This window comes from Oncorhynchus kisutch, linkage group LG7 (genome assembly GCF_002021735.2).
Source record: "Oncorhynchus kisutch isolate 150728-3 linkage group LG7, Okis_V2, whole genome shotgun sequence".
Classification (NCBI taxonomy): Eukaryota; Metazoa; Chordata; class Actinopteri; order Salmoniformes; family Salmonidae; genus Oncorhynchus; species Oncorhynchus kisutch.
Genome location: NC_034180.2, coordinates 32,509,582 through 32,534,201, shown reverse-complemented (window position 1 = coordinate 32,534,201; position 24,620 = coordinate 32,509,582). Strand labels below are relative to the sequence as shown.

The window sequence follows — 24,620 nt, the reverse complement described above, 5'->3', positions numbered from 1 at the left end:
AAATTATGTTTTGCAAACTCGATGTGCTTGCGTCTGTGTCTTGGGGTCAGAAAGGGCTTTCTTCTGGCAACCCTTCCAAAGAGCCTGTGGTTGTGGAGGTGGCGTCTGATGGTGCTTTTTTAAACCTGGTGACCCCAAGACACTACTAAGGCCTGCAATTCTTTCACAGTGATTCTTGGGGATTTTGTTGCTTCTCTCACGATCCTCCTCCCTATCCTGGGGGGCAAAATGCATTTGTGTCCTCTACCCGGGAGGTTTTCAACTGTTCCATATCTTTTGCATGTTTTAATAATTGCCCTGACAGTGCTCAGTGGTATATTCAATCGTTTGTGGATCTTCTTGTAGCCATTACCAGATTTATAAAGGTCTACGACCATCTGGCCCTTTTGAACTGCCAGGTCTTTTCTTTTCTTCATGGTGTTGGAGGACAAAGGGATATTGCATGCGTGTTACCTCATTTTTATACTCTAGTACTAGTGAAAAAGGAAGTGATGTAAAGGCTCAATATAGTTCCTTAAACACTTAGATACACTTAAATAAGTGGAATTTAATTCCTTGTTTAATTTTGGCAGATGTTATTTACAATAACATTTAAGGGTGCCAATAATTGTGAAACCTTGATTTGGAGGACATTGATTTTTAATTAAATCAATAAATTATTTTGGTGGGTTCCATTGAAACATTAATAAAGTACAGTATTTTTCACATGTTGTAATTTTGAGTTTGTCTCTCTAATTATATTGTTTATATTTTTTAAGTATTGTTTGTGCATTGCCAGTGGAGCCAGTAATTTTGGATCCCACTTTATTTGCTTATATTTAGCCTATATTGATCAGAGTTACCTTGTCCTATGAATATCTACACAGTTATCAAATTGGCAAGGTGGTGTAAGCCTACATGAAACACAGACCTTATTTGAAGTGAATCTAAAACTATCCTATGGAATAAATGAATGAAGGAACCGCTTTTCAGATTTTGCTGTAAGGTGTCATGGGAATTATGACTCACACTTTGGTAGTCAATTCTTACCATGCCCAGTATTAAAATGGGATTTCCTGCATATAGAAATGACAGTTTTTGTTTTGAACATTCATCACAGGTAACTTAAACTCTAGTTTTATTATTCAAACAGTTGAGAATATGTGTGTCTCCTAAGCAGACTCTTCAGTATCCTTGTCTCTTCAGAGTGCTGTGTGGGTGTATGATTATATACATTTTACAGATGGCAGAGAAAAGCACCAGTGTAGGACTATTACATTGAATTGGCACCAGGGAAAGCAAGGTGTCTTATTTGTGATAAAGATGTAAGCGTGTTGTCAGCAACCTGTGGATTCACCTTAAGAACACCTATCCAAAAGCCCATAAGGAAGCAATGATGAAAAAAGCTAAACGCAAATTCTTTGCCAGGAAAAAGTGATACAGACACGTCACAGACATCGCAGGCTACAATCTTAGAACTTTTTAATAAACAAGCAAAATGGCAGGACAAAGACCTAAGAAGATGGATAAAGCAATTATTAAGATGATAGCCCCTGACAAGCAGTCATTCACAGTGGTGTCTAACGTTGGTTTTCAGAGGCTGATTACTCTTGCTGAACCCCAGCAACAGGATCAAAGATGAAAAATTATACCGCATAGAAATGCTAGGTAAAACACATGAAAGAGCTGTGATGAAAGTGAAGAATCTTTTGGCACCATTGAATGCTCCACACATGGCATTCACAACTGACTGCTGGTCAGGCACTACAGACTCCCTGATGAGCCTTACTGGACATTTAATTGACAATATCTGGACAAGAAAGCAGGTTGTGCTGAATGTCAAGACTATGACTGAAAACTATATCAGAGAGATGTTTTTAACCATGTTGGAATACTGGGAAATCCACACAGAACGTGTAGTTCTGGTCCTCTGGGACAGTGGGACAAACATGGTGAAAGTTATGAGACTGGCATACAGCTTGTAATCAATGATGGACTATCCAGTCAGAGAGCTGTGCTAGATATTATTGCCATGTTGAAGAGCTGTGCAACTCACTTTGACCACTCTGTACTGGCCAAACAGAGGCCAAGGGCCATTCAGGAAGAGCTTGGCCTTCCCAAACACAGCATCATCCAAACAGTTCAAACTCGCTGGAACTCAACACTACACATGTTACAGAGGATGTTTGAATAGAGGCGTGCACTGAATGTGTATGCAGGTGAATATGGACACATCAGCAGTTTGTCTGCTGCACAGTGGGACATTGTCTCTAACCTAATTGAGACTCTGGCACCTATGGAGGAGGTAACACTGGAGATGAGCCACTCCAACTCTACAGCAGCATGCATCATCCCCAGTGTGTCGGTGCTGAAGCTGATGCTGCAGCAGGAGGGTTCTTCTACTCAAGGCATCAAAACTTTACGGAAGACCATGTTGGACAGTCTGACAAGGTGGTTCCCCAAGGCCGAGGAGACAAAGTGCCTAGTGTTGGCAAGAGATATGCCTTCACCTCAGGGACAGCACTAGAGAAAGCAAAAGAGTGGCTGAAGGAGGAATCTGACCTAAGGAAACCAAATCCCAGAGCCACAGCAGAAAGGACTAGTGTAGAGGAGGACTCAGATCCAGGTGCAAAGAATCCGGATAGATCAGCCACCCAGTCTGGTGGAAAGCCTCTACGCTAGAATCCTTGGAAGCCAAGAGGGCAGGGCTGAAGACCAGGTAGATCAGCCACCCAGTCTGGTGGACAGCCTCTACGCTAGAATCCTTGGAAGCCAAGAGGGCAGGGCTGAAGTCCAGTGTAGTTTTGAAATTGAGCTGGAGCGTTACCTCACAGAGCCTGTCATTGACAGAAAGAGCAGCTTGCCTTTGGAGTGGTGGAAGCTCCACTGGCAAAGAAGTTTCTCTGTCCCCCATCTTCTTCGGTCCCTAGCGAGAGAGTGTTCAGTGAGGTGGGGATCATTTATGATAAGCAGAGGAGCAGACTGACGGGAACATACAGACAAGCTTTGCTTTCTGCACTACAACCTAAAACCTCTTAACTGGGAATATAATAGGAACTACAATCTTTCATATGTTCTCATGTTCTGAGCAAGGAACTTAAATATGAGCTTTTATGCATGGCACATATTGTACTTTTACTTTCTTCTCCAACACTGTGTTTTGCATTATTTAAACCAAATTGAACATGTTTCATTATTTATTTGAGACTAAATTGATTTTATTTATGTATTATATTAACTTAAAATACAAGTGTTCATTGTTCATTCAGTATTGTTCTAATTGTCATTATTACAAATATATAGACATAGAAATCGTTAATCGGTATCTGCTTTTTTTGGTTCTCCAATAATCGGTATCGGCGTTAATAAATCATAATCGGTCGACATCTAGCATGCACTGTGTGAAAAAGGTATTCTAGTACTTCTTCTTCTTCTTCTTCTTCTTCTTCTTCTTCTTCTTCTTCTTCTTCTTCTTCTTCTTCTTCTTCTATGGTAATATGTCGGTTCGCAAACAAACATTAGAGGTGCATGCCGCCACCTACTGTACTGGAGTGTGTAGTCAATCACCCCCCCAATCCTCATCCAACCTCAATAACTATACACATCAATCTTTCCCGCTCTTTCACATACCAGTACATAAAACAACACATCATCACATGCTCCAGTGTTTCATCAACCATACACTCGATACACAAACCATTCACATGATTGCCAACCAGATGTATTGATGAGTTCAATGTACAATGTCTAAGGCGCAACCGAGCAAACACCACCTCTTCCTTCCTAATCTGACCTTTGAATCTTGGTCCACCGTACTCTCTTTGGAGGGCATATAAATACCGGCCCTTGGGCTCACTGTCCCATGAAAAACAACTTTACGACACTCATAGAAGTCAATTTGCTGAGGAGTCGCATAAAAATCTTTGGAACAGTGTACTATCAATAAGTCTACACATTTTATGAAATAATTGAATGCAGAAATAAAATTACATATCTATAAATCTAAATTACGTTTTTTGTTTAGTGTGTCAAAGAGACAGAGCTCAAAAACATGTTCTCCATCCATACCACTGGACGTCGTAGAAGGCTTGACAGTGTGAGGGTAGCACTTCGTCCGGACACTGTCGTTGCATTTTGGTACACCAGAATTACATAAATTTCCAATGAAACGCTGTGTTCGCCTTGCAGCATTGTGTTGCAGAGGCATTTGCAGTGTTCGGTGTGGTGCATACATTGGATTTATCGACATATGCGTCAAACTGTATGCGTAAATGGCTTGTCATAAATTGTAGCAGAAGGTGAATGTTGATTGTTTGTTGCATACATATCCAGATGATGCTGCGTACTATTTTGTGCAATGATGCTGTCGGTGTGATCGAAGCCTAAGGAGATTAAAGGCATACTCAGCAATATGACGTAGACAAAGAAGGTAAACAGCATAGTGGGTCAATTTCCGCAACAACTAAGAGTATAGAAGCTCAAGGCTCAACTTTTCGACTGTTTTGGTCCTGTGGCTCAGACGCTGTAAGAGCATGAAGCAAAACTGTGCACATGCACAGGTACTGTGTGTGACTGTGTGAGAGTGAAGTCTTGCATCTCACCATAGCTGTGGGAAGTACAGGTGCTGGAGGTGCTGCAGCACCCACTGGTGGTGAGATGAAAAAGATGGCACCAATAGACATGGTCGCCCTGTTCCTAGCACCTAGCTAACTTTGTAGTATTTTTTTGTGTGTTTATTTCTTACATTATTTGCTAAGAACGTTTCTTTCACCATGGGCTGCTCTAAGACTCCACTGACGGAGAAGAGGAATATGAAGTGAGATTTTAGTTCGACTCAGAAGGTGTGCATTCCATCCACTGCTTCCGAGCATATTACACGCTAATGTTCAGTCCCTGGACAATAAAGTAGACAAGTTCAGGGTGAAGATCTCCTTCTAGAGATACATCAGGGACTGTAACATTCATGGAATCATGGCTTTCTTTGGATATCCATTCAGCCAGCGGGGTTCTCAGTACATCGTGCAGACAGGAATAAAATAGGTCTCCAGGAAAAAAGCGGAGGTATATGTTTCATGATTTAACTACTCATGGTGTTATTGTGGTAACGTAAAGGAACTCAAGTCCTTTTGTTTTGCCGATCTGGAATACCTTACTATCAAATGTTGACCACATTACCTCCCAAGAAAATGTTCTTTGTTCGTCGTCACAGCCGCGTATATTTCCCCTCAAGCCGACACCATGACGGCTCTGGACTTCATGCAAACTGGAAACTGCCTATCCTGAGACTGCATTTATTGTAGCTGGGGACTTTAATAAAGCAATTGGTTCCAATTGACAGAGGATTGGTCATGGTCAGTCTCCTGGGTGGAAATCCTGGTGAGAATGTGGCTATTGCACCAGCAAGAGGGCAAGAGAGGCCAGTGCTGGACAATAGAGCACTCAGAGGAATCTGGCTACAGTGGAACACACTCACAGTGGATCACAATCTCCCGCTGTTTTAACTCTTCAACTACCAGATGTGCACATACCTAGCAGTGTCTATATGACCATTATATATACACTGGACAAAAATATAAATGCAACATGTTGAAAATGCACAAAAAGCTTATTTCTCTCAGATATTGTGCACAAATGTGTTTACATCCCGGTTAGTGAGCATTTCTCCTTTGCCAAGATAATCCATCTATCAAGAAGCTCATTAAACAGCATGATCATTACACAGGTGCTCTGTGTGCTGGGGACAATAAAAGGCCACTCTTTTATTGCTGGGGACAATAAAAGGCCACAGTTTTGTCACAACACAATGCCACAAATGTCTCAAGTTGAGGGAGCATGCAATTGGCATGCTGAATGCAGGAATGTCCACCAGAGCTCTTGCCAGAGAACTGAATGTTAATTTATCTCCCATACGCCACCTCCAACATCGTTTTAGAGAATTTGGCAGTACGTCCAACTGGCCTCACAAGCGCAGACCACGTGTAACCATGACAACCCAGGACCTCCACATCCGGCTTATTGACCTGCCTGATCATCTGAGACTAGCCACCCGGACATCTGATGAAACTGATGAGCATTTCTTTCTGTAACAAAGCCCTTTTGTGGGATAAAACGTATTCTTATAGGCTGGGCCTGGCTCCCCAGGGGGTGGACCCTCCCAGGTGGCCCTCCCAGGCCCAGTCATGTGAAATCCATAGATTAGGGCCAAATTAATTTGTGTTTATATTTTTGTTCAGTGTACCTTCCTTACTAAAAACCGGGTCTACATATAGTGTGTCTTGGGAAACAGCTTCGTTCACTTTTTTGTTACATTTTGTAGACATGCCGATGCATTTTCTTTTAATTTACAGTTTTTTTTTATCATGGTCATGCATGGATGAGCTCTACTCTAATCAAATTGCAATTAAGACCTGAATCCGGACCCCTACGCTAAACCTATTTTTGTCATGTAATATTTAATGCCACCACACCCAGTTTCTCCAATTAGCCAGTCATCTGGCCAGCTGGGGCCTCTACTTTTTAGAGGGCGGTTCAGTGGAGAGGCTGGGTATTTGAAGAGACCACTGGCTGACAGGCAGGGCAGTCACAGGGAGGAACCAGTGAGTCCTGCCAGTTCTCCAGAGGGGCCCTTTGTGGCACAGACTCTGCCCAGATCAGCTTACCCTTTCACAGCCCAAGCCCCGTCTCCCACAGGCCCTCAGCTCCAGCTGACAACAAGGCCCCAGCTGCTAATTATCCGGCTGATGGAGGGGTGGGACTGAAGTAGGACTGTCAGAGCTAAGGGTGGCAACACTCTAAAGAGATGTGGAGTGGGATGGCCAAACAAGTTCCAAAAATGGCAGCATCAATACCATTTTTTACATTTCAATATCTGTATCCAGTAGTACTACTCGAATTACTAGAATTCAGTTAAATAACCATTATCTCTATTCATTAAGGCACATTCTTTCACAAAAAAAGGGATTGGTCTGTGTTCAGAACAGATGAGAAACAGCATTTTGCATCTTAGAAGAGACCGAGACTGTAAGAACAACAGCAGAAACAAACCATTCAGTTACAGTACTTTGACCATTGGGTTCATAACGTTGGATGCTGTCTGTTTCACAGATTCAAACCTGGTCACCAGAATCCTGTTGTCCAGTTGCTGCAGAGAGGAGAAAGAGAATGTGCATTCAGAATTCACACAAATACACCTATTTTCATACATAATAATGAAACCAGCATTAGAACCCAAATATGTGACTATGCAAGGTTTTGCAGAGGAATAGACCTGCACTGAATACTGGGCTACACAACATCCAGACAGAGTCAAGTCTGGCACTCGAAAGTACAACTGAAAAACATAAATGAAAAGTTTCTGGTTTGTTTGGTTTTAGATGCATCTCCATTGTCTAGAAAGATTCTGACTTACTTTGATGTAGACTGTAAGGTCTGTGCAGAGAGGATCTGTAGGTCCTGGGAACTGCCCTAAGAAACTCAGTGCTGTCTAGTGACACCTCACTGGACTTGGGGAACTTCTGGCCTAAAGAGTGGCAGGGCAGAATAGGCATGTTGGTCCATAAACAAAAGCTATTTGAACATGTAATATGGCTTAAACTGGGTCATTGCAAAGTGTAAATGTTTTTGCCAGACCAGTGAGACATAGAGGACCCAGACCAGCAGGTTCTCCTTGAACACCTCCAGCTGTCCTGAGCTCACCTTTACATCCACACTACTCATCTGGTCCATACAGGGACACATAGGTCAGAGGTTAAATTGAACTTGAAGTCTAGATGTGTTTCTTAAAAAACTAGCTAAAACACTATTTCAAGCGACAAAAAGTGATGATTATGTGTAATAAGCTACTATGTTGACATCAGGAAGCCTGTCATCAATGTGAGATGTTATGTATTGTGTTTAGAGGAAGCGCTGCCGGAAAGCCAAGTTCAAAAGGCTCATTAACAGCTTCTACCACAAGCCATAAGACTGCTGAACAATTAACCCCCCCCCCCCTGTTTCTACACTGCTACTATTCGCTGTGTATTATCTATGCATGGTCACTTTACCCCTACTTACCTATGTACAAATGACCTCGACTAACCTGTACACCAGCACATTTACTCGGTAACGGTACCCCCTGTATATAGCCTCGTTATTGTTATTTTATTGTGTTACTTTCTTTTCTTTTTACTTTACTTTATTTAGTAAATATTTTCTTAACTCTATTTATTGAACTGCATTGTTGGTTAAGGGCTTGTAAGTAAGCATTTCACGGTAAGGTCTACTACACCTGTTGTATTTGGTGCAGGTGACAAAAACAATGTGATTTGATATGTCCATAGGTTACCTGTTAAAGAACGGCAGATGTGCCTCACAGTACTCAGAGCTGTTCCTCACAGTCAAATGCAGCTGGTTGTCATACTCCTTCAACTGACAGGGAGGATGGGTGGCACGGGGACCTGAGAAAAGACAGCATTTAATTTGACATGAGACGAACATAGCAATGTATGACATTTTTTGATGTATGAAGGAGTGTTTAGCTATGTTTAGAAGCTGTGGACCTGAACGACTCAATGGGAGAAGGGGAACTTGTAGGGGCCAGAGGCATCCAGTGAAGACACACAAGGATGGACCAGGACATCCAGCAGTGGTGAGCCATTGGGTCGCAGCGAGAGAGTGACCGTCACATTGGGAAGGACCCCTTCCACGTCACACAGATTACACAAAGGGGAAAAGAACAAATAGGTTTGAGAAAATTAGGAGACAGCAGAAGGCAACAAGAAGCTTTAGCATTACATTTACTGTACCATAGACTGTGCTCACCTTGCAATTCACTGTAGACACTGTGCAGTTTCCATACTGCATGGAGCGTACCATCTCCGATAGAGCTACATTCACCACAGCCCCACCATGCTGCAGCCGTTTTCTAGGCTTGGTGTTTCTGGATCCTTGCAGGAGAGGGCATTGCTGATGCCGATGAGGCCCCTGGCTGAGGGATGTCCAGGGGGGTCCCAAAGGGGCAGACCTGCAGGAAGATAGAGGGTATCATGGCCAGGCGATAGGCCAGTCCTTCACTGTCAGGCTTACTCCCAGACCCACAGAGGAAAGCCCGCAGGTCCGATAACAGTGTGAGGTGCTGTGCGACAGAGAACAGCCTGGCCAGAGGAGGAAGGGGCCATCCACCAGTGGCAAATGGCCAACACTGGCCAGAGGACAGAGGGAGCCGGCCAGACACTTAGCACTGTTGGGTATTGCATGTGTTAGAGAAGAAGACAAAATACTGCACAATCACAAAGAGGACATAGCCTGCTGACAGTGTTGAAAGTAGAATAATAAAAATGAGTACATGCACAGTACAATCAGGGAAAAGAAGAAAAAAAAGCATTACAAATCTGGAAAAACGCACAACTACAGATTCTCTTTCTCGTATGCAACGTTACTGTATGATCCACAATGCCCTCACTCATTTTGGCCAGGAATTAATGTTATTGACTGTGATTGAGGTTATGAATAAATATGGTAACCAGGACTCTTCAGTGATACATCTATGAGTAAAATCCTAAAATTAAAAATAATACAATTTTGTTTCATTTTAAACTTACACGGCTGATGTTCTACCAAATTAACATTGAGGTTCTGTTTCGTTCTATTTTCACTGCAAACTGTACTTCCTATTTTTATTATAATGTGACTGCCTGGACCAATCAAGAATCATTTGGTGCATGCGTTTTACGCAGTGTATTCTGGCAACGACCAGTCCCAAACCTTTTTTTTTCTTCAGCACGGGAGTTGTATTGCTTTGGATACAGGAAGTAGAGCTGTGTAACTGTTGTCAGTAAAGGGCAAAACATAAATCCAGTTGATCAATCAGTTGTCTGTCATACCCGACTGTTAGTTTGCCTGAATTGCAATTTCTACATTGCAAATCGAAGTAAAACATGTCAACGACTGCTCAACTATTCGAGGTAAATTGAATGTATGACTGTATGTTCTAGTATTGTTGGGGTAGCTGTCAGCTAGTTCTAGGTAGCTAGCTAATGTTAGCTAGGTGGAGAAAGGAGAAGTCAGTGCTAGCTATCCATCCATATGACGAGAAGTCCGAGCTAGCAAGCTAGCCAGCCAGCCTATTGTTTAACCGATTAGGCTATAGCTAGCTGGCTAACGTTAGCTATAGCTAGCTAGCCAGATAACTATAATGAGTGTAAATCGCGTTTTTGAAAGGAAGCTGACATCATCTAGCTAGCTACCACTCGCTATACAGTTGGCAGTGCTGTGTTTATCCAGGGATATGTTGTCAAACATGTAGCTAACGTTACCTACATATGTTGACCAACAGAGCCTTTCCAGCAGTGAATGTTAATTCTAGCTACTATGTTTTTTGTTATTGTGTACAGTTGCATTTGCTAGCTTGTCACGCCCAGTGTTGGCCCAATAATGTACTACTGTCTGTGAATGGGCTTGCCCAGCTATAAGCAGTGACCACGTTTACATGCGCATATTATTACGGATAGTAGCTCATATCCCGTATAAGGTCTTATTCGGGAAAAGCTGTTTACATGCACCTTTGATATCCTGCTCATGGGTATCCCTGTAAACATAAATAAACATCATATTCTTAATTTACGTTTACATGGGTTAGTCACTGAAATATGGACACTGAGTTTCGGCCTTTAACCTCTCACATGTAGCGTAATATAATATTAACTCCTGGACAATTATTCATTTCTTGCAGTGTAATTATACAACAAATGTTAATTTTGTCTCGGGAACAGCAGTGGAGAAATATTATGTTTTTCTTTCAGCATCTCTTTGAGAAAATGCAAATGCGTGTGTAATGTGCTATCTTCGACACTGTTATGCCATCAGACAGTATTTCAACCATATCAAATATGCACCCAAACTGAAGTCTTGTCAGAAACGTGTTTGGTATTTTTCTCAGCTTTTCATTTCCTTAAAACTGGTCAAGCTGATGACATTTTGCACAGGACTAATCTTTCCACTGTTTTCTCCCCGGTCACTACACAAAACAGACAATTTTACCAGCGTTAACTAGATTACTAATGCATTCATTCCATCAATGTAAGACATTATTCTGGTGAGCACTACTTTATTTGGTCTTCTGGGGCAACAAGTTATGACAGAAGAGAAGCTGCATGTATCAAACTATAGTTGACATACAAATGGCCTACCAAATGTCGGAAATTAGAATATGGCCTACCAAATGTATTAAATTATAAGCAGATACTTATATTAATTATAGTAGGCAAAATTATTAAGGAATTATTATGGTGAATCGAACTGGCAGGTAGCTTACTTTTTGAAGGGATTTCAGTTTACGTAGAATTTCAGCACCCCGCAGAAGGACCGCAGTTGTACAGGACAAACATAGGTACAGGTAAGCGTTTTCCGAATTTAAATTTTTACAGGAATCGAATGATGGTGACTCAAATCCTGCGACCCAGTTATAAAAACTCAACCCCACCTCGATATAAGAGAACAGAGTTGAGCGTTCCTCAGCTAGGTCCAGTATTGCGCATGTCATGTAAGATACACACCATTTACACTGATTTACTGTATGTGTGTGATATGATATGATTCACAGGAGCCCTTTGATGCAGACGAGTACATAGAGAGGTTGGCCTGGAGAACCCCTGGAGGAGGGTCCAAAGGAGGAGCAGAGGCATTCGACCCCAAAAGGTAGTCTTGTACTAAAGACATGGCTTTATTCAGACTCACTGTAATCATGGCTCTAGTCCCAACCATACAGCAAGCTTTATTTAAACCTCCATTGAAGATAACTCTGAGGCAGAGCATTATGGGAGGCCACTAAGTTCTGAGTCATACAGTAACTGACAGAGAGGGAATGTGTGCGAGTTGGGAAGGGATGGGCAATGTGCCTAAGCTGTAGCCACCACCTAAGGAATTAGCCAAAAGATTATATACTCATCATTTTGGGATGTTTCCAACTCTGTTAAATATGGTGCTGACTTACAACATTTGCTCCACAGTCCTCACTTTAAATGCAGCTGACGAAGCTTCCAGTTTGTAGAGATTCTGAAATCTGGGGACCCAAGAATTAAGCCCCCAATGCTATTTATAAATATTAACAGAGATAGTGTAAGGTTAGTAGGACAAATCTCACCCCATATTACGCAGTCACTCATGCTAGTAATATAGTAAAGCAGTTTTTCCCTACCCTTTGTTTGCTGTAAAACTCATGACTGTAGATCAATGAAGAGTGTTGAAGACCAGCTTGTACTGTAAGTGGCCTTATGGCTATAGAGTATTTACTCTAGACCAATGTGAGGTAGGCCTGCAGTGTGTTAATAAAGCCCTTGTCCTGCTTCCCTTCCAGGCTGCTGGAGGAGTTTGAGAACCACATAGAGGAGCTGAAGCATCTGGATGAGAAGATCCAGCGGCGGGTGGAGAAGCTGGAGCACCAGTGTCACAGAGAGGCCAAGGAGTTTGCCCACAAAGTGCAGGACTTACAGAGGAGCAACCAGGTCAGCTTCACGGCCCACCGGACCCTCAACCACCCACCACAACCCCAAATCCCCAGCAGTTCCTCCTGTCGACAGACACTTTTCTGAAGAAAATGTTTTGTTTTATCCACATTCATCGATCATGTCACTAAACATGTGACTTCTTTGTCTCCATACAGGTAGCCTTCCAGCACTTCCAGGAGTTGGACGAGCACATCAGCTATGTGGCCACCAAGGTGTGTCACCTTGGTGACCAGCTGGAGGGAGTGAACACGCCCAGGCAGAGGGCTGTGGAGGCCCAGCGTCTCATGACCTACTTTAATGAGTTCCTGGATGGGGAGCTTCGCAGTGATGTCTTCAACAACCCAGAAAAAGTCAGGATGCATACACTACCATCCACCCACATGTCGTCCTAAAGAGATTGAGTTTGGTCAGGATGCATACACTACCATCCACCCACCCACATGTAGTCCTAAAGAGATTGAGTTTGGTCAGGATGCATACACTACCATCCACCCACATGTAGTCCTAAAGAGATTGAGTTTGGTCAGGATGCATACACTACCATCCACCCACCCACATGTAGTCCTAAAGAGATTGAGTTTGGTAAAGATGCATACACTACCATCCACCCACATGTCGTCCTAAAGAGATTGAGTTTGGTCAGGATGCATACACTACCATCCACCCACATGTCGTCCTAAAGAGATTGAGTTTGGTCAGGATGCATACACTACCATCCACCCACATGTAGTCCTAAAGAGATTGAGTTTGGTCAGGATGCATACACTACCATCCACCCACATGTCGTCCTAAAGAGATTGAGTTTGGTCAGGATGCATACACTACCATCCACCCACATGTCGTCCTAAAGAGATTGAGTTTGGTCAGGATGCATACACTACCATCCACCCACATGTCGTCCTAAAGAGATTGAGTTTGGTCAGGATGCATACACTACCATCCACCCACATGTCGTCCTAAAGAGATTGAGTTTGGTCAGGATGCATACACTACCATCCACCCACATGTCGTCCTAAAGAGATTGAGTTTGGTCAGGATGCATACACTACCATCCACCCACATGTAGTCCTAAAGAGATTGAGTTTGGTCAGGATGCATACACTACCATCCACCCACATGTCGTCCTAAAGAGATTGAGTTTGGTCAGGATGCATACACTACCATCCACCCATATGTCGTCCTAAAGAGATTGAGTTTGACCATTGAAAACAAACAAAAAACTACAGCAGTGAAAGATATTAAGAACTGAAATTAGTTAATGAACAGGATTATGAAGTAACCACCCATTTTAATTTGTGGAATTGATCCCTTTAATTGAAACCTTTAGCTAATTTGGATTAATATACTCGCATTTACTTCTTGACAATAGCTAACGGATTGACTGGTATGGATGTCAACATGCTCATGTCTGGCTTAATTGCCTTAAGTTGCGAGGTAGACTGGGCCTAATTAATCTATGTTTCCTAATCATGGGTTGGTTGTTTAGCAACAAACGATGCATGTGCAACTATGGGGCAAAACAGACAGAGTTGACTTAGATTGTTGACAACATGTAAACTATATTTTGTCTCTAATGTTTATTGAAAACAAATTAATTTTCACAATTAGCATTTGTTGTCTCTCAAAGACATTTCTCTGGTTGTTGTTTAGCTAGCTTATACATTTTAGCCATATTAGCATAGATGTGACATCAGTCAAACACCCCCCAAAAAAGAGACAGTATCAGTAGCAAGATACTTTTGATCATGTAGTGTATGTGGACATCTGCTCGTCGAACATCTCATTCCAAAATAATGGACATTAATATGGAGTTGGTCCTACCTTTGCTGCTATAACAGCCTCCACACTTCTGGGAAGGCTTTGCACTAGAAGTTGGAACATTGCTGTTGCTTCCATTCAGCCACAAGAGCATTAGTGAGGTCGGGCACTGATGTTGGGCATTAGGCCTGGCTCGCAGTCAGTGTTCCAATTCATTCCAAAGGTGTTTGATGGAGTTGAGGTCAGGGCTCTGCAGGCCAATCAATTTCTTCCACACCAATCTCGACAAACCATTTCTGTATGGACCTCGCTTTTTGCACGGGGGAATTGTCATGCTGAAACAGGAAAGGGCCTTCCCCAAACTGTTGCCACATTTGGAAGCACAGAATCGTCTAGAATGTCATTGTATGTTGTAGTGTTACGATTTCCCTTCAGTGGAACTAAGGGGCCTAGCCCGAACCATGAAAAATAGCCCCAGACCATTATTCCTCCTCCAACAAACCTTAGTTTGCACTATGCATTGGGCCAGGTTGCGTTCTCCTGGCATCCGCCAAATCCAGATTTGTCCGTCGGACTGTCAGATGGTGAAGCGGGATTCATCACTCCAGAGAACACGTTTCCACTGCTCCAGAGTCCAATGGCGGCGAGCTTTACACCACTCCAGCCGACACTTGGCATTGCGCATGGTGATCTTAGGCTTGTGTGCGGCTGCTCGGCCATGGAAACCCATTTCATGAAGCTCCCTACGAAGAGTTCTTGTGCTGACGTTGCTTCCAGATGCAGTTTAGAACTCGGGAGTGAGTGTTGCAACTGAGGGCAGACGATTTTTACACGCCACGCGCTTCAGCACTCGGCATTCCTGTTTTGTGAGCTTGTTTGGCCTACTGCTTCGCGGCTGAGCCGTCGTTGCTCCTAGACGTTTCCACTTCACGATAACAGAACAGTTACAGTTGACCAGGGCAGCTCGAGCAGGGCAGAAATTTGACTACCTGAGTTGTTGGAAAGGTGGCATCCTATGACGGTGTTGCCATGTTGCCATTCTGCCGACGTTTGTCTATGGAAAATGCATGGCTGTGTGCTTGATTTTATACACCTGTCAGCAACGGGTGTGGCTAAAATAGCCGAATTCACAAATTTGAAGGTGTCCACATACTTTTGTGTATATATAGTGTACAATGAGTTGAAATGAGCCACCTACGTTTCTCAACATGGCAGTTTCTTGTCCTTACTGTTAGCTATCTGGCCATCCGGAATCACAGCAACACACCGAAGCCTTCTGCCCCATTGAAGCGTTCACATTTGTTTTTGTGAAGTTGTCAGCTAACCCGTCTATAGGGTTCAAAAACTATCTGAGCGACCTCCCTATCAACCCTAGTGTATTATCAGAATATCATAGCTGTTTTTGAAGAGTTTGGGATTCTCTCAATGAATTCCTTTAAGTGGGAAAACAGTAATCAATCTCAGAGACGGGAGCTGGACATGGGATGAGAATGCTTCCAGAGAGGCATGATGTGGAAATTGCAGACAGATCCCTTTTTCTGAGCATACCTCCAGACGAGGAGGAAAGAGGAAAGCTGCGAGTGAATAGCTGAAGGGGGAAGGCTCTGCTAATCCTTCTGAAAGGGAGGGCTGGGCCGCCAGCGTGGAGACAAGTGCTGCTAAACCCTGACTGCAGAGAGACGGCTACATTACTTACATGGGATTTAGCTAATCTTAGCTGGGGGACAGATACTTAGAAAACCTTTGCCGAGCAGAAAGGCTGGATCCTCCTCACGGGAGCGGAGTAATAATGTTAGCTGAGGCAGGCATCTGCAGAAACCGGGGAGTTGCGGACGGCGGGCCTGTCCTAGGTCTGGGGTTTTCAGCCAGAGTGTGTATGTCGGGTGGGGGGAGTGGGCGGTTCTTGACAGGGTCCCTCTTTAGAGAGATATCCCTGGCCGGACAGATTATTGAAGGCGATTTAGGCTCCTGTGGGATTACAGCCCATTCAGAGGAGGCATAGCAATACAGAGTTGGATATGCTGCTAACTCAGGGCTGCTGTGGATGCCATTAGCCAGGTGAGCAGCGGCTGCTTGTTATCATCTCCGTGGTGTACAGAGAGGAGGTGGAGGAGGGCTGGTTTAACATGATCCCCTAAGTGGAGATGCTGGTCTACTCTCTGGATGTCCATTTCTTATGTTCATCTGTCTCCCTCCCCCCTATTTCTCCCTCTCCCAGATTAAGGAAGCTGCTGATATCATTCAGAAGTTGCATCTCATAGCCCAGGAGCTGCCATTCGACAGGTGAGTAGTCCTGGAGGCAGCATTACATTACATCTCTGTGGTATAATGTAAACAGTATAGGTGCTGCTACTCTGCCTCTAGCCCATCTCATAGAAAAATCAGAAATATTTTTGTCAATGTTAGGTTGCATTAACTGTTGTTTCTGAGGGAGAGAATATATTCAACTCACTTCAAATTAGAGGGACTACACGTTATATAATTTTGGGTTTGAGGCTTTTTAAATGTCCGATATCTCTCTGATGAATGCCTCTATCCTTGTCCTCTTAACAGGTTTGCAGATGTTAAGGCCAAGATTGCAAGTGAGTGTTTGCGTTCAACATGCTCATTTGTTGCTGATTGATGAACAAGTGATAACACAGCCATGCTAAGAAAGGCAACTAAATCTGTTGAGTGTGTGTCTAGGTAAATACCACGACCTGGAGCGCCAGCTGATCCAGGAGTTCACGGCGGCCCAGCGTAGGGGCGAGATTGGCCGCATGCAGGAAGTCGCTGCGGTCCTCTTACACTTCAAGGTGACCCACAAACACTGGACACACTCTGATATGTCTCCATATTAAAGGAAGATGTGTGTTATTGTTTGAGTTGTGTTGTAACTTACAAATATGCTCTTGTGTCTCATTCAGCGTCTATGCAACCATGCATACAGTTTGTTGTCATTTTTTGGTGATGTTAGATTGTGGAAATCATGCAGGTGTGATTGTGACATGTCTGTGTTTCCTGCAGGGCTATGCACACTGTGTGGATGTATATATCAAGCAGTGCCAGGAGGTGAGTGTGCAGTGTTCAGTTGAACATGAACCCTTTATAACAGCTCAGTATAGAGTACCTGAGCGCTTCTGTCGTCTCACCACAGGTTAGTCCTGAGGTCTGGATTCAACATAGCCCCTCTAGTAATTTAATAAACCCTCAAAGTTCCATAATGGGGTGAAAATGGTAGCCATTGTTAAAATACAAACCATTCTAATTGGAATGAATGGCAATAGAGGCATTAGTAAAGAAGTGATGCATTTCCTGCTTTTACTTAGGCAGAAACATGTGGGATATATCATAATTACTGTTATAGAATTATTGTTACCCTAAAATATTACGGTAATATTACGGTATTGTTACGTATAAATAGCCTAAAAAATACACTGCTCAAAAAAATAAAGGGAACACTAAAATAACACATCCTAGATCTGAATGAATGAAATTCTTATTAAATACTTTTTTCTTTACATAGTTGAATGTGCTGACAACAAAATCACACAAAAATGATCAATGGAAATCAAATGTATCAACCCATGGAGATCTGGATTTGGAGTCACACTCAAAATTAAAGTGGAAAACCACACTACAGGCTGATCCAACTTTGATATAATGTCCTTAAAACAAGTCCAAATGAGGTTCAGTAGTGTGTGTGGCCTCCACGTGCCTGTATGACCTCCCTACAACGCCTGGGCATGCTCCTGATGAGGTGGCGGATGGTCTCCTGAGGGATCTCCTCCCAGACCTGGACTAAAGCATCCGCCAACTCCTGGACAGTCTGTGGTGTTGGTGGATGGAGCGAGACATGATGTCCCAGATGTGCTCAATTGGATTCAGGTCTGGGGAACGGGTGGGCCAGTCCATAGCATCAATGCCTTCCTCTTGCAGGAACTGCTGACACACTCCAGCCACATGAGGTCTAGCATTGTCTTGCATTAGGAGGAACCCAGGGCCAACCACACCAGCATATCGTCTCACAAGGGGTCTGAGGATCTCATCTCGGTACCTAATGGCAGTCAGACTACCTCTGGCGAGCACATGGAGGGCTGTGCGACTCCAGACTGTCACGTCTGTCACGTGCTCAGTGTGAACCTGCTTTCATCTGTGAAGAGCACAGGGCGCCAGTGGTGAATTTGCCAATCTTGGTGTTCTCTGGCAAATTCCAAACGTCCTGCACGGTGTTGGGCTGTAAGCACAACCCCCCACCTGTGGACGTCGGGCCCTCATACCACCCAGTCTGTTTCTGACCGTTTGAGCAGACACTCCACGTGGAAATCAAGCACATGTGTGGCCTGCTGGAGGTCAGTTTGCAGGGCTCTGGCAGTGCTCCTCCTGCTCCTCCTTGCACAAAGGTGGAGGTAGCGGTCCTGCTGCTGGGTTGTTGCCCTCCTACGGCCTCCTCCACGTCTCCTGATGTACTGGCCTGTCTCCTGGTAGCGCCTCCATGCTCTGGACACTACGCTGACAGACACAGCAAACCTTCTTGCCACAGCTCGCATTGATGTGCCATCCTGGATGAGCTGCACTACCTGAACCAGTTGTGTGAGTTGTAGACTTAGTCTCATGCTACCACTAAAGTGAAAGCACCACCAGCATTCAAAAGTGACCAAAACATCAGCCAGGAAGCATAGGAACTGAGAAGTGGTCTGTGGTCCCACCTACAGAACCACTCCTTTATTGGGGGTGTCTTGCTAAATGCCTATAATTTCCACCTGTCGTCTATTCCATTTGCACAACAGCATGTGAAATGTATTGTCAATCAGTGTTGCTTCACAGAAGTGTGATTGACTTGGAGTTACATTGTGTTGTTTAAGTGTTCCCTTTATTTTTTTGCAGTGTAGCAGAGCAGTGTAGTATATGTAAACGGACAATAAATGTCTCAATGTTTGTTTCCCTGGAAAGCTGTGAGTGTTAATAATACAAAATCACTACTTTCGCATTTCTGACTTGTCTAAGTCCTATCATTAACTGATTTCAGCCAGTGTCTGGCTGTGGATTGACTGCATTTGTATGGAATATTGGCAGTTAAATTGAAAATATATGGAATCATTCCACTTAAACTAGCTGGTAAGTCAGCTAATAAACATACTGTGCAGATAATCTTCAAATTCATTGTTTTACACCATCTTATCACAGCACACTGGCTGACTAACTCCCTGACCAAAATGGCTGACCTTTTCTACGGGCATAATACTTTATCCATTCTAGTATTCTAATTCCTGATTCTATGGGGTTAACCCTCTCTCGCTCTCTCTCTTTCTCACTCTGTCTGACTGTCTGTGTTCAGGGGGCGTACATGCGTAGTGATGTGTTTGAAGACACTGCACTCCTCTGCCAGCGGGTCAACAAGCAGGTGGGAGAGGTCTTCCAGAGCCCAGAGACCGTCATGGCCAAACTCATCCAGAACATCTTTGAGAACAAACTACAGGTACAGTGGACAGTCTCTCCTATTGACCAAATCTTCAGCTGCCACAAGGTTTAAAAATGTCTTAGTTCTCTGACCCAGTTCTGATGGACTGACTAAGCAGTTTTGTGTTCCAGGCCCACGTAAAAGAAAAACTGGATGAAACCCGCCGCTCTGATGTCGAACAATACCTCAAAAACCTCTATGACCTTTATACCAGGTAATACTGCTGTTCGCCCTTTGACCTCTCACTCTAAGCACCTCTTACCATCTATTCTGACTTTTTTGAAACCGCGGAAACCCTGTGTCTCCAGGACAACGGCCTTGGCTTCCAAGCTGACCGAGTTCAACCTGGGCTCAGACAAACACACCTTCCTGTCTAAGCTCATTAAAAACATCTTCTCCACCTATCTGGAGAGCTACATTGAAATGGAGAAAGATTACCTCCGCACGCGCAGTGCCATGATCCTGCAGCGCTACTACGACTCCAAGAACCACCAGAAACGTCCACAGGGTGGGGGCAGGTAGGAAGTGACTGACCACCTCTACCCCACTACCCCCTGACCCTCTCTTCTATCTCGTCTTCCTTTACCCAAAACTTTTGTTCATCCTTGGGGTCAGATCTCAGTTGGATTAAATGGTTAAATGGATTTAAATAGTATGTTCCTCATCTCTCCACTCCTCATCATAGCAAGGTCTTTGAGTTCACTCTTCCCTTTTCCTTAATGCACCCCCCCCTCCCCAGTATCCAGGAGCTGAAGGAGCGGATCAGGCAGCGCACCAACCTGCCCCTGGGGCCCAGCATTGACACCCACGGAGAGACCTTCCTCTCCCAGGAGGTGGTGGTCAACCTGTTGCAGGAGACACGCCACGCTTTCGAGAGGTGCAACAGGGTAAGGCTGCTATGCTGCCACCTACAGGAGAGACAATAACACTGCATGCAGTAAATCCCTGTAGAGTGCTGAGAGTAAATCAGTTCCTGTCTCTGTGTGTTGTGAACCAGCTCTCAGATCCCTCGGACCTGCCTAAGAACGCCTTCTCCATCTTCCTACTGCTGGTGGAACACCTGTGTATGGACCACATCGACTACGCACTGGAAATCGGCCTCTCCGGTACATCTAACTCTCACTAACACCGTAAAGGCTGTGAAACCTTGAGCAGATACTTTTCATTTGTAGGTGTTGTATATTCATCTTCCTATCCTTCTGTTCTCTTTTGCCTTTAAAAAAAAAGAAAAGTGGTGTGTTTCTCTCTTTCTACAGCCATTCCCTCAGCTGATGCCAAGAATGCCAACCTGTACTTCCTGGATGTGGTCCAGCAAGCCAACACCATCTTCCACCTGTTTGATAAGCAGTTCAACGACCACCTAATGCCTCTTATCAGGTTAGCGTGGGGCCTGAACTGTCAATCACCCCCCCCCCCCCCCCATTAAAAGGTAGCAACTCTCTAGATAGCTTCATGCTGTCCAGATAAAGTTGTTCTGTGTTAGGTTTTTATTGCCTTTGACCTTTCATCGACCTTCTGTCTCCACCAGCTCATCTCCCAAACTGACAGAGTGCCTGCACAAGAAGAAGGAGGTGATTGAACAGATGGAGGTGAAACTGGACACAGGCATAGACAGGTCAGTAAACCACAAAGTGTTGTAAATGTTATCAACAGCATCATGGGAAATGAGTGAATGTATCCTATTAGTGTGTTAGGGGTGGTCGTCATGGTGTTGTCCTCTCTCTGCAGGACACTGAACTGCATGGTGGGACAGATGAAGCACATCCTGGCTACGGAACAGAAGAAGACAGACTTCAGGCCTGAAGATGAGAACAACGTCATGATCCAGTGCACCGCAGTAAGGGGTGAACTGCACCCAGCCTTCACCTCTGCTCTCATTTATGAAAAGCAAAGCGAGAATCAAACCATGTTAAACACGCTGCTCCTCGCAGTTCAGAATATGTTGTTGAATTTCAGTGTATTTAAAAAAAAAATGTATTTAACTTGAAAGTCATCTGTTTTATGCAAGTACCAGAGAATTCTTCATAGTTGTAGAAGTTGCAAATTATTTTTTTGCACATTGATTCACTTGACCTTTGACACCAGAACTACACAGTCCGACTCCTACTTCCTCCCTGTGCTCCCCAGGCCTGCTCCAAGGTGTGTGTGTATGTGAGTCGGCAGGTGGAGCGTGTGCGGAAGTCCATGGATGGTAAGAACGTGGACACAGTGCTGACGGAGCTGGGCGTGCGTTTCCACCGCCTCATCCACGAGCACCTGCAGCAGTACAGCTACAGCTCCATGGGAGGCATGCTGGCCATCTGCGACGTGGCCGAGTACCGCAAAAGTGCCAAGGACTTCCGGGTGAGAGGTCACACCAGAGTTAGCATCATTACGCATGTAGCAACAGTTGACATCATGTAGAGCTAGGAATGATACTGAATAAATGCCTCTTGGCCTAGTTAAAGGTTTGGTTTATTCCTCCTAGCAGAACGCTAATGGTTTGTCTGTCCCACAGGATCCTCTGGTTCCTAATGGTTTACTGTCTGTCCCACAGGATCCTCTGGTTCCTAATGGTTTACTGTCTGTCCCACAGGATCCTCTGGTTCCTGATGAGTTACTGTCTGTCCCCCAGGATCATCTGGTTCCTAATGGTTCACTGTCTGTCCCCCAGGATCCTCTGGTTCCTAATGGTTCACTGTCTGTCCCCCAGGTTCCTCTTGTGCTGCAGCTCTTTGACACGCTCCATGCGCTGTGTAACCTCCTGGTGGTTGCCCCAGACAACCTCAAACAGGTCTGCTCCGGTGAGCAGCTCACCAACCTGGACCGGAACCTTCTGCACGCCTTCGTACAGCTGAGAGTGGACTACCGCCAGGCCAGACTGGGACGACACTTCAGCTAATGGCCCTGGCCAATGCGTCGCTGTCCAGCCATCGGTCCGTCCAATCACCACGGCCTATGATTTCACAAAACTCACCATGGAAACGGAATTCAGCCAACCTGGATGGAGTCTTCTCTGAGTTAGTCTTTCATTCTCATCTGCAGTAGCACCTTTTGCTTTGTCCATCCTAGAGGCCAAGAAAGACCACCGCCATTCACAGTTGGTCTACAGATAGCCTAGAGGTTAGATAAGGGTTTCTTAAACTATGGGTCGGGACCCAAAGTGGGCCCTGAGTTTGTGGGAGGTGGGTCGCGAGTTATGAGAATACATATATAATCAAACACTATTTCTTCTTAATTTGGTTTGTTGGAGGACGATTTGGGTCACAGGAGGACGGTCAATTTCTCATTTGGATCTCGAGCTGATAGTTTAAGAAACCCTGGGTTAGAGCATTGGGCCAGTATCCGAGAGGTCGCTGGTTCGAATACTCGAGCCGACAAGGTGAATAATCTGTTTATGTGCCCTGGAGCATGGCACTTAACCCTAGTTTGCTCCAGGGGTGCGATACTACTATGACTGACTTGTGAAACAGGGCTGTCAAACTCATTCCACGGAGGGCATAGTGTCTGCTGGTTTTTGGTTTTCCTTTCAATTAAGACCTGGACAACCAGTTGTGAGGAGTTCCTTACTAATCAGTGTACCTGATTGATGAATTAAGGTCAAGGGAGGATGAACACCCGCGGACACTCAGCCCTCCGTAGAATGAGTTTGACACGTGCTGTAGAACAACACGTTTTCACTGCACCTTTCACCTAAATTTCCCTGCATTTGCCCTTGACTTCTGCAACACAAAGAATTTTAAATGTATATGACTCTTGTTTTGAAATACTAATCCACCAAAACATGATTGTGTCATATTACCGGTAATATCAACCTTGGATTTCCAAGCTTTCAACTTTAACATAAAGCAACATTTTGTTTTGATTGTGCCAAATGTATATTCTGTGGCTGCACTTGTACACAGGAACAGACTTTAAAGCTACTGCAAAGAGAAAGTTGAGCTCTTCATAGCTCAGGCCTGTCATGGCACTGACTGACTGCATACTGGAAACAGCCACCCCTCATACAGAACTCCCAGAGGAATCTACTCTCACCAACATCCTTCTCTCTCTCCTCCCGAACCAAGCCTGCTAAAGAGCTCCACTGTGCCTGCCAGAGAGAGTCACATGACCACCTCTCTCCGACCCCTGACCTCAAGGGAGAGGTGAGGGGTCAACACACTGGCTGTGATCCCAGCCGTAATCATGTCTGAGAACCACTCGGGGGTCCTGGGTGGTCCGTCTGTGGCTAAGATGACAGGTCCGAGAGGTCAGTGAATGTGTCATTGTAATTGCATAGATCAACACCTGCTTATCCAACGAGGCTTACCATCCGTGCTCTCCATTGTGGACTTCTCTTCACCGCTTAAGGAGATAATGAGTGAAAGTTAAGTGGACTTCACGGGGCCTACAGGAGGCCAGGGAGGGTCAAGATCGCTGTGCCTCTGTGTTCTCTATGGTGGTAATTGTTTGTCTGTCTATCAGTGTCGGTGAGACCAAACCTGAAGTTATGTATTATGCTAAGCTATTCCCAGTGTACTGCTGTTTACCTTAATGAGTCATAAATCTTTTTGTGTTTAATTGGTCTCATTTTCATTAACAATAACCGTGAAGAAAGAGTTTGAAATGTAAGTGTAACTCAGTGAGAGAGTAGGCTTGGTGCTGGAAGTGATAGGAATAGACTTATATAACTCATTAGGTATTCTTAACATGCCAGACTCGAGAGTAATTTCTCCCTAAAAGAGTAAAGTTCTCTAGACTCCAGGAACAGAATCTGTTCGAGGGATTAGACATCTAGCGGTTCATGAAATGTGTGCAGTCGTCATGGACTGGAGAGACGGGGCGAGATGGAGATGGCTGAGCACTCAGCCACAGCTCCGGCTGGCTAGTGTTGTGTAGAAGGTACACAGAGTGCTGAGCAAAGTCAAACAACATCATTAATTAGGCTAATATTATTATCAATGCCACGGAAATTAAATTCTCCCAGCCCTAATCACAACTGG

General features: G+C 44.4%; 1 protein-coding gene, 1 long non-coding RNA gene and 1 pseudogene across 2 annotated transcripts; 2 read left to right on the top strand and 1 right to left on the bottom strand.

Annotated features, from left to right (window-relative positions):
• Positions 1-1,477: 1,477 nt before the first annotated feature.
• On the top strand, positions 1,478-2,506 carry LOC109893935 (zinc finger BED domain-containing protein 4-like; annotated as a pseudogene).
• Positions 2,507-3,684: 1,178 nt separating this feature from the next.
• LOC109893934 (uncharacterized) lies at positions 3,685-9,639 on the bottom strand. The gene is made up of 6 exons (XR_002255810.2): positions 9,558-9,639; positions 8,779-8,980; positions 8,517-8,656; positions 8,303-8,414; positions 7,388-7,498; positions 3,685-7,120 (listed from the first exon to the last, which is right to left on the bottom strand). It is a non-coding gene; the product is annotated as an uncharacterized LOC109893934 (long non-coding RNA).
• A 56-nt stretch (positions 9,640-9,695) lies between these two features.
• On the top strand, positions 9,696-24,198 carry LOC109894483 (exocyst complex component 5). Its single transcript, XM_020488003.2, has 18 exons — positions 9,696-9,920; positions 11,558-11,652; positions 12,311-12,458; positions 12,617-12,811; positions 16,438-16,502; positions 16,773-16,801; positions 16,905-17,014; positions 17,226-17,270; positions 19,537-19,677; positions 19,791-19,873; positions 19,968-20,177; positions 20,399-20,546; positions 20,657-20,765; positions 20,916-21,036; positions 21,188-21,274; positions 21,388-21,496; positions 21,787-22,002; positions 22,352-24,198. Exons 1-18 carry the CDS (start codon positions 9,894-9,896, stop codon positions 22,538-22,540), a joined length of 2,127 nt encoding a protein of 708 aa, XP_020343592.1. The 5' UTR covers positions 9,696-9,893; the 3' UTR covers positions 22,541-24,198.
• The last annotated feature ends 422 nt before the right edge of the window (positions 24,199-24,620 follow it).